Source organism: Geotrypetes seraphini, chromosome 15 (genome assembly GCF_902459505.1).
Source record: "Geotrypetes seraphini chromosome 15, aGeoSer1.1, whole genome shotgun sequence".
In the NCBI taxonomy this organism is placed as follows: Eukaryota; Metazoa; Chordata; class Amphibia; order Gymnophiona; family Dermophiidae; genus Geotrypetes; species Geotrypetes seraphini.
The window spans coordinates 47,733,350-47,744,254 of NC_047098.1; the positions used below are offsets into that span (position 1 = coordinate 47,733,350).

At 37.9% G+C, this 10,905-nt stretch overlaps 1 protein-coding gene across 3 annotated transcripts in view; it reads left to right on the forward strand.

Annotated features, from left to right (window-relative positions):
• USP32 (ubiquitin specific peptidase 32) overlaps nucleotides 1–10,027 on the forward strand; it is a 406,702-nt gene extending 396,675 nt beyond the window's left edge. For all 3 annotated transcript variants that reach the window (XM_033921901.1, XM_033921902.1, XM_033921903.1), the window contains one exon: nucleotides 3,073–10,027. In XM_033921901.1, coding sequence (XP_033777792.1) covers nucleotides 3,073–3,246 — 174 coding nt within the window. In that variant the 3' untranslated portion in view covers nucleotides 3,247–10,027. The remainder of the gene's footprint in view (nucleotides 1–3,072) is intronic.
• The last annotated feature ends 878 nt before the right edge of the window (nucleotides 10,028–10,905 follow it).

A 10,905-nucleotide genomic window follows, 5' to 3' on the forward strand; every position in this document is an offset into this window, starting at 1 on the left:
TGCAACTTGCTTCACAGGTCTTCCACTAAACCATCTCTCTCCCATTCAATTCGTTCAAAATTCTGATGCATGACTTGTATTCCACCAGTGTCGCTTTGTTCAAGTTCAGTTTATTTGATATACTGCAAATATCAAACATAACAAATTAAAGTTACTACTGAACGGACAAATTTAGAAACATAAGGAAAAGAAAAGAATGGGTTGATTACAATGAAAGCAGAGGAGTAGGGAAGGGATAAAAACATATAAGGTAAGGGTAAAAATATAAACATATTCAATTTCTGCCCGCGTCTATTGCTTTATAAGCAGAATGCCAGAGAAAGATAATATGCCTTTAATTGCATTTTAAATGTAAAAAATGAACGTTCAGTGCGGATATAGTAAGGTAAAGAATTCCAGAGGATAGGAGACATGATAGAGAATGAAGAGTTCCTGTGAACATCAAGAAATAATTGCCGAAATAAGGGAACGACCAATAACTGTTGTTGGGATGATTGAAGAGTTCTTTGCGGAGAGTATTGAACCAAGAAACTAAATAAGAAAGAAGGAAGTGCACTTGATGATAATTGGTGAGAAAGAATATTGTATTTAAAAGGATGCAAAAATTCCTTTAAAAAACCAAAACCCAGAATAATTAAAAATAAATGTGAAAACATTTAGAATAATATTTTTAAAAGATTTTGAATCAAACCCAAGAATGATCCCATTGATTTGGGTGTTAAAATCCTTCTTGAAATCTCTGAAATTTTGGGGAGTGTTTTTAGATTTCACTTTAAGCCCCTTTTTACTAAGCTGTGTTAAGCAGCTAACGTTGGGTTTATGCTGTGGTAGACAGCAGCACAGTCTCATGCTACTGCCTCCTGCAGGAAAAATCCCATGTAAGCCACCTAATGCGGAAGTGAACAGAATCTGGGCATGACCTAGGCAGGTGGAGTTGTGGCTAGCTGTGAAAGTGCTTGGGTTCATACAATGCGCTAGCTGTTATAACTGTTGATAATATTGTTGAGCTTATCGCCATCTCTAGAAGAGACAGTAAGTGCAGCTGTGGTACTAACAGTCTAGTATCACAGCTACCAAAATATACTGTTTTAGTGCAGCACACCCACTGGCTTTCTGGTACCCTCAAGTTGGGCCTTCTGACACACTTCCTACTCCAGTCATGGTCTGGTTCCCCCTCCTATGAAGCGCCACAAGGCCCTACCCCTGGGAAATAACCTTTTCCTCTTCCCAATTCAAGTCAGAATTGGAATGATTGGCTCATTATGTCCCTCCCACTCCCCACAAAATCCATTTTAGAGCCATTTTTGAACAGGGAAAATGGTTCTAAAGAAGGATGTGCTCACATAGAAGACGTCTACAAAGGAGAGCCATTTTCTAAAGTGACAAATCCAAATAATAAACACGCAACTACGGATAAATATACTTTCAATGTAAGTTACACTATAAAAATCTCATATCATTGAAACACAGTCTATATACTATATCTTCCACCCTTAAATATCTAGATTATACTAACACTTTATCATACTATAGGTGGGAAAATAGCCTCAGAGTGACTGCATAGTTCCGTAGGATCACAACAATTCACTCTCATTTTCAATCATAGGCTAAACCACCTCCCCCTTCTTTTAATATTACTTTATTATTTAATTTCTATTCTTATCTATCCTCTTATTATATTTTTCCTTTCATTAAAAAAATTCTCCATAAATATTCTTCATAAAACATGTTCTTCTAATCTCAAAGGGGCCAATTTCATTATTTCTTATAGTAGGTGCATAGAATTTATATTTACTCCATGAAACAGTGCATTCAGTAATCTTCACAGTGTTTCTTAATTCAGTGAATCAATTTTCACAAGACCTAGTATATAGTCCAACAGGAAACACTGCAATATGTGTTTAAATTTCTTTCTTCACATCGTTAGATAGAAAAGAAGCGGTCTTGAAAAGAAAGAAAGAATAAATGGAGTGAAAATACGTTAAATGAGCTAAGTAATAGTAACAATTTAGATGATCAGAAATTTAGAAAAAAGAAAAGTTTTCAACAGTTTTCTAAAATGTTGGTAAGACGTAGATCTAATTAATAATGGACTAAAATCTTTGTCATAGCAAACTGCTTGGTAGGAAAGACAATGCCATGATGTTTCTTACTTTTACAGCCCTTGACTGAAGGGGAACGTAAATAGGGCATGAGATTTTCTACTATTCTCATGCGTATATAGGTATTGTGGATAGAGACCTTAAGTAAAAACACTGTGAGATCTTCAGTGCTCTGAATGTGTTTAAGGTCACATAAGTATTTATCTCTTTTTTTTTTTAATTTTTAAATTTTTATTGTAAACCGGCCAGATACTTGTCGATGGTCGGTATATTAAAAGTCAATAAACTTGAAACTAGACATCCCTGCAGATCAGAGGGGCAGCCTAGTGGTCTGTGAAATGGAATTTAAACAGTGGCAGCCAGGTATGGTTCCCACCATAATGCCTTAATTTTGATTTGTGTATCGCCTTCCACTTTGCTGGTGTCTCCTATATTTAGGTACAGTAGGTAATTTAATGGTTTTGGAGGGCTCACAATTTCCACTACAAATATGCTACTAGGAGGAGTCAAGACCTGGATCCCCTTCTTCATAGTCCACTGCACTGACTGCTAGGCTACTTCTGGGAGCTGCTTGCTGCTCTGTTGGCTTTGACCATAATACCTTGTATCTTCTTTCCGTTTCAGTTCTTAGGGGAGCAGGTGAGACCAGATGACCACTGGGGGATTAAAGTGGGGTCAAGCCTTAATCCATCCAGTGGTCAGCTGGTCATTCAATGCATCTTATTTTAACTCAGACATGAGCCACACTAGTACAGTCCAAATATGCCCACAATATGACACCCCCCCCCTTTGCTATTTGGATGAACTCAGTGGAGAAAGTCCAAATTCTGCCTGTTCAAAAATTGTGATTGTTTTGGTCATTTTGAGACATTTATCTTCTTTGAAAATGAGTGCCAATGTCTTTTAGTAAAAATAAAATATATTAAGAATTTGCATTTGTACCTCTTCTAACTTCCCATCTGTTTTGCAGGAGCTCCACCCTGATGAGATTGACACAGACTCTGCCTACATTCTGTTCTATGAGCAGCAGGGGGTTGACTATGCACAATTTCTGCCAAAGATAGATGGCAAGAAGATGGCAGACACAAGCAGCATGGATGAGGATTTTGAATCAGATTATAAGAAGTATTGCGTGCTACAGTGATCAAGCTTTCTTCCATGTGCAGTCTGACGTGAGAGTGCAAAGGACATCAAAGCCACTATTTGGCAACATTTTTAAAAAGAAGTGGATGGGCTAAATTTGTTCAGTTTATCTTTTGACACTGAAGCACAAGAAAACGATCCCACTTACAGAGCCATTAGTTAGCGTGGATTAGTGTTTTTGTTGCTCTCACTCACTACCTGTTCTGACTATTATAATGTGAGAAAAGCCAAAAAGAAGTCTGCCATATGACTTGTAGACAGCTGTTTGAGTGCAAGCCAGCCAGGACCAAATGTGAGCTAAATGAAGTAGTCTGAGGAAGAGCTAAACAAAATAGCATAGAGTTCATTGATTTCTTAACAAGATTCTAAGGATCCGTTTGTCCTACTCCAGATAAATCATTTGTAGTGTTGTCAATGGGCAACATGATCTGCTACCTCCTTCTTCCTGAAGCCTTGGATTTTTTTTTTTTTTTAATTTTATTGACTAATGATAATTGTTATTTTTATTCAAAAGCTAGTTTGATGTATTGTGCACAAAGATGCTTCAGAAGACTGGAATTTTAGAGTGTTACCATTACTTAAGGGCCATTTTCAGCAGGGCGTTTGCCACATGCATAAGCCCCCTCTTTTACAAAGCCGCAATAGAGCGTCTTAGTGAGGCTGGCACGGTAAAAGCTCTGATGCTCTCATAGCCATTGAATGAGCATCGCAGCTTATGTCTCGCCAGCCTACGCTAAAACCCTCTACTACAGCTTTGTAAAAAAAGGGGGGGTTAGAGAGTTCAAAATTCTCTGCACACAGTTCAGTTATACATTCTCATTCATTAATGAATCACAACTAGATCTGTACCTGTTGGCAAAGAGAGTTGTTTTGACAGCTACTGAGATCTATAGAAGGGTTGGAGGTTTCATATTGGTTTTTTAGTGATTGCATCTTGCTATCTTGTAATAGTTGCTATGTTTGGCCCTTTCACTGCCTGGTAGTTTACAACATGAACAGAGTGGGAGGTGGATAGGCTGATCAAACACAAGGGAGAAATACTGGGGTGGTGGTGGTGCTTTTCACTGGAAGATCACTAAGTAAATGGACAAAATAGTAAAATCAGCCATTTCCATTTCTAATCAAATGGAAGGCAGCAGGAAGTTTCAGAACCTGCTCCTTTGCAAGAAGCTCTATTTGCATTGAGAGAACACAGAGTGGAACATTTGTTCATTTAAATTTAGTTTCTTCCATGAGTGAAAATAGACCATGAAGGCATAATGTCTATTCATTTTCAAGATAAATTGCCAGCTGTTTTTGTGAAACATTTTTGTGAGGAGGTGAAGGCAGTCCTTACCCATGCAAAAATCTCCAAACTTTTCACAACATATGTAACTTTGTTTTGAAAGCAACAATCCTAAGTAGACTGAAAACGTCATACGTTTTGTTAAACATTAGCTTAGCACCTTCCAAAGAATGCTCATGTATACTCCATTGTGCATGTGAAATTAACACAAGCAGCAAACGCCAGAAATGCTAGATGTCTCATTTTGGCCGATCAAATGTGGATATCAGTTTTGGTCCCATTAAAGGAGGAAGATGTTCCTATGATTGTAGGCTCCACTCTCAGCAGCTCTACACCAACTCACCATAAAAACTTTGGTACAATTCCAGTCTTCTCACAGGAGGACTACTGTACTTCTTAAAAATGATCTTTTAATATTACCATCATCACGGTAGGAGGTTATAGCTTTGCAAACAGCATTGGTTTTAAAAATCAGTCCTTTTTATCTTTGATTTTAACAGGATACTGTAGTATTGGGAATGTGACTGCTGCTAATACTGCATGGATGCCATTTTTACAATGTCTCTAAGGTCTGCCCTTCTGTCGGTGACCAGTTCTGGTACCACATTCAAAGCTGTGAAATAAGGACTGAATTTTGAGATCCGCTGCTCTTAAAAGGATAGAGTCTCATACTAAGAGATCAGACTGCAAAACACTCTTAACTATCCAAAAGAAAAATGCAAAAGGGATAAGAAAGCTGCAGTCTGGGATCTGTCTTGGACACCAAAAGAATATATATTAAAAGACCATTGTAATGGAATGATCTGGCATCCTTTCCCATACCCCTAGATTTTGCTCCCCAGGTACAATCTTTGGCCCAGTTAATGCATCAACAGTATATTTGCAATAATACCATATAACAGAGACCCCTTTTAACTGTATATTTATTTATATTTTGCACATACAAGGGGAATGATGACAGTCAGAATATATAAGTGAAGCATAAAAGCAATCCAATGACAAACTCAAGGGGAAAAATAAGGGAGGGGAGGGGAAGGGAGGGAGATATCTGTATCCAGAAAACTAATTTTTTGAAGCACAGTATACTGAGTTGGAATAGGGTAAAAGAATTCCTCAAATATATTTGCATCAGTCATTCGTCCTGTTTTGTCTTTACAATATCAGAACTTATTTCAAGGAGCTCCCATTTGCCTTGCCACTGTAAATTAGAAAAGGGTTGTATGTCACAAAAAAGTTCAAGTATTAATAATAGCAGATTATTTGATTGTTTAGAGAACAGGAGCAGTTTTCAAAGCCATTTTACACAGATGAATAGGCTTCTGAAAATTGTCCACTCTCTTTATAGGTTAGAGTATTTGTGCCTTGTTTTACACACACACATTTTTACAGCATATTCTTGGAGCAGGGTTAGGTCAGAGGACACAATGAAGCTCATAGTATTTTTATTTTAACCAAGGGGCCTATGTACTAACCTACATAAATGTTTGTGGATTAGTAACCCATTTGTACAAAATTTAGCTAGGGGGGTGTAAGTGAGCCATCGGCCCATTTACAGCCATTAACTACATTTTGCATGAAAAATTCCATGTGTTGGCACAGCCCAGAACATGCAAAGTTCTTAACTGTTTTAAAAGTGTCCCTTTGTGAGGTGGTGCTGAAGAATTAGACAGTGCTCCAGCATGAATTGGATGTCTCCTAGAACCTCCTTCTCCTAGGGTGGCCTCAACACTTTGGTGGCCCAGTGGACTGGACCAGACTGAACTATGGATAAAATATATTCTGAGGCCCCCCTGAAGCCTCACCCTTTCAAAACTCTACCCTGTTCCAAAAGTTCCCCACCCTATCCTATTCCCCTGTCTCCATCACTATTACAGCCCAACTCACCCTAGAAGTCCATGGGGGCAGGAGCAATTTCCACTTGCTCCTTCTTCCCGTAGCTGACTTTTGCAAAATGGCACCATGGACTCATAACAGTAGTTTTGAGGTACTACCACTAGGGGTCATGTACATGACATGTATAGACCCAGAGAGTGGTGTTGGGGTCATGCAGGCATTGGGGCAGAGTGTGGAGTACAGACTGGCTAGAGGCCAAGTCTAGTCTGGTCTGGTCCACTGGGCTACCAGGATGTTGAAGTCCTCATGGAGGAAGTGGGTTCAGAGAGACCTCCAATTCAGGCCTGAGAACCTTTAATTCTTTAGCAATGTCATTTGAAAGAATACATCAATGAGTTGCTATGCATGATTCTGCATCACAGCTGCTGATTCATGCAAAATTTACATAAATGCTTGGTGAGCTTTGTGGGAAATTTTACTATAGTGAAGTGTACTTTCGGAAGTGTCTTTGCAAATTTCTACTTGGCACCAAAACAGCATGTCTCATGCATTTTGGTATTTTGTTGTATTTCCAATCCACTTGCACTGTTTTTGGCATTAATGCAAGTCACTTCACACTTTAGTACAAAGGGCCCTCTGTGCCTTATTTTGGACAGAAAAGGTAGCCTTAGAAAAAGTGCTTAAAAGTACATGTGGAATTTGCACTTGCCCACACCATTTTGAAAATCGCCCCGTACCATATATTCAGTTAGTCTCCTGGAGTGAATATAAAATATAACATGATTTTCCACAGAATGAATTAAAAAAAAATTATTATTCATGCAAAAAAAATCACATTTGAAATACCTTACAGCTGCTGTACACATAGTAATGAAATACCAGACAGATAAGTTCATGTTTAATCTGAGTTCTGTTTAAAATGGAAAGTGCATTTTCTGCCTATACAATATATATTAAATTTTGCCATTTTTAGTTTGAATTTGACTCATTTGATGAGCTATTGAGGACTTGATTTAAAGCAGACTACTTGTCTATGTATTGGTTAGATGCAGCACTTTCCACAGATCAAAATGCTAAATCAAATTTACTTAGACTTAAGCTTTTGGCTGTCATGTTTTTGTGAGTTAACTCATGACTGAAATGGGCCCTATTTAGTTATTTAACACTGGAACAAAAGAAATAGAGCATTTTGAGCAGGCTTTTTAAAAAAAATAGTGTACTGAATGTGATTTTTATTTTACTTGAATTTGAGTAAATACTTTTTTAGAGGAGGAGGGTGATTGCCAAGGGGTCAGGTGAGAGCCAGAAGATCTGAATCTCAATTGTGAATGATTGAAAACTCAGAAAACAGTGTGTGACTAGTCATGAAATGTTAGCTGCTGGCACCCTACAGTGTACTTGTGGGAAGGAGCCTTGACTCTGAGGTTCTGTCTGTATCTTCCACCTAAAGACAGTGTATGCCTTGAACCAAACCCATATATATTGTTCAATTTGACTTTTTTCTCAGTTTATAAATGTTTTCTTTTTGGAAATGTGCCCCAACCGAAAAGGTTTGAATCAAACCTAGTTTTAGTTCTTTTTTGTAAAAAAAATATTTTATGATGGTTATAACCTCTGGCTTGGGTATTTCCTGTTGAGCAATTTCCTAGTAAGATGAAGAGCAGGTTGGTTACCTGTCAAAAAAGGTACTTTCTCTTCTTCTCTCTAGTATTAATTCCCATGTTCCACCAATATTGCATTTCTCAAAATACAACAGAATCTTAAACTATTACTCAGGTTGTTAGAAATCTGTCATTTGTATTTTCTGTTGTTTTTCATGCAGGAGATATCTCTATTGCTTTTTACAGCAATGCCAAAACCAGAGTACTAGTGAATACCCTGTCCTAGTATAAAAAGAAAACAAAGTGTATCTGAAAGGGAATATTTTATCTGTTTTCTTAAACATGAGTATTGTCGTTGACCTAAAGTGTTTCTCCCTGTTTACTGTATTCCTTCAGCCGTAATAGAGTGCTCTTAAAATAGTAAACCCTTAAGAAGTGTTTAGTGTGTATTAAAAATACATGCCATTCAAACAAAAAATGTTTCTAACAGTGTGTCTGTTCCAGAAAGGACAAACTTCATAAGGAAGTGACAGTTTTCCAGATTACTTATAGCCCCTCTCTCCTTTTATTTCCTCCCTCATTTATGCAGGTAACATAATCTGCTAATGTTATTTGGTCTTTTGTGTATGTTAGAGATGAGCAGAAAAATCATAGCCTAGATTGCAATCACAAGACCTATCCTGAATACAGAGAATTTCTCCTGGGCAAAGTGTATCAAATCATCATCCTTTATCACAAAAATAAAACCAGTTAAATTCAACATTGAGCTTGTTACTGGTTCCCCCACGATCTGTACATTATTTTTGCAGAATATTTCCATAAAGGTACACTGTAGCCACCATACAATCTGTGATTTTTTTTGTGGTAAAATCTACTCTTGAAATGCTGTTCCTTTTTAATTTGTGTATACTGTAAAGGTGGCATTTAATGTCACTGCAATTCCACATATGGAGCCTTATTCATACAGTAAGACCAGACATTAAGGGCCAGATTCCATAAACGGCCCCTAAATTGGCAGGCACCTTGAAAAAAGGCACTGGCCGTGTGTCAAATTGCGCTTTATGGCGCCTATCACAAAACTTAGGGGCCGTATCAAAGGCCAGGGTTTACTGGCCTACATTGCAGGCACCTAAGTTCTTTTCAAAATCCCGCATAATGGTGCCTATCGCTGTCTCTACCCCTAAACACGCCCATTTATCCAATAGGTGCCTACCATTTATAGAATTGTTTAGGCACCTATCAACCAATTAACCCCCTCCTTTACAGAGCCACGCTAGCGTTTTTAGCATTGTCCGTAGCGATAACAGCTTCGCTGTTCATAGGAATTCTATGAGCATCAGAGTTGTTACCGCAGTGGCTGGCACTAAAAACGCTAGCACGGCTTTGTAAAGGAGAGAGTAAATCTTTTTAGCAATTATGAGCTTGTTAAAGCTCGTTTTGGTAATTAATGTAGGCGCCTAACATAGGCATCTTTTATAGAATCTGGCAGTAAGTTCTCACTATGTCAGGGCTGTAGAAATCAATTGCAAGCCTTGCATTGGTGATTGAATAAGGTTTCTCTGTTGTGAATGGGTTCTGTCCTCAAAATAATTAAAACTGAGTTTCAAAAGGGGGGGCTGGTATTTAAAACAGTCACTGGCTCCAATCCACAGTCCTCTCTTAGCATACCCTGAAGACAGGACCCACTGGGTCCTGAGTTCAGGGTATGATCGATACAGCCTATGGGAAACTGCCTGTCTAGGGTGAGTTTTACAATCTGGCTCACATTTTTTCAGCCCATCTCTGTGTTTCACTGGCTGTAATTATTTTTACTTAAATTAATTGATAAATTAGCAGGAGATTTATTAAATTAAATGTTAACTACATCACATTGTAAATTCTTGTATAAAAACTTATTGACAATGCACTGACTTTAGAAAGATTTTTATGTACATAAGTATGTGTAAATAAGTGTTGATGTATTGGAATATGACCTGTATAAAAGAAGTATTGGTAATTGTATATGGAGTGAATCCGTTTATCTGTAACTATTATTCAAATGAATTAAAATAATGTGAATGCAATTAAAAGTGGCAGAATCTTTCTTCTAAACAGAAAAATGCAAATACGTATGTTTGACTATTTTCTCTATTTTGCAGATAGAAAATTTTATCTCTATACTATATATTTATACTGGCTTTCAGTTGTCTGAAGAGCTGTTCATAATGTGCATTAGTATAAAATGTTTGGGTGGTGGTTGTCCATTTTTCAGTGGGCAGAGACCCCACCTCACTAAAGCTGTCATTTCTGCTGGCAAGAATTGGTGGTTTCAGCAGAGAAGCCAAGCATTGAATATGTACATTATCAATTTGGGGATTGGCAGATACCAGGAGCCCTTTCCATGGCAACATTCCAACCCATCCTAGATCCTTTCTATTAGCAGGTCTTGATTAGACCTCAACAGAAAATCTAGTTCTTCTTCAAAAGTACTTTTGAATTACAGAATTAAGGCCCCCTTTTGTCAAGCTGCGTTAAGGGTTTTTTTAATCATGAGCCACTGCGGTAAAAACTCTGACGTTCGGAGCATCAGAGCTTTTACCGCAGCAGCCTGTGATAAAAACCCCTAACACAGCTTGATAAAAGGGGGCCTAAGGTTGATACTCATAGTATATACTATACTCACAACATTTTGACTGATAGTATAGTTAAAATGAATGTTTTCTGTTGGCTTTTTTTTCATCCCATCAATAGCCTAGTCATTAAATAGATGATACCTTACCCAGAGATCCCCTATCATATATCTTATGTTTGATCACAGGTATTTCCGTTTCATGACTAGGGCTCAGCTTCCTCAGGGACATGATCACTGCACTACTTTATCTGCAGCTCTGTCTCTGGGGGGCAAAAATGTGGTTCAGGAATCAGCCCTAGGTCTCCCATTTTGCAACAAGTCCAGCTTATT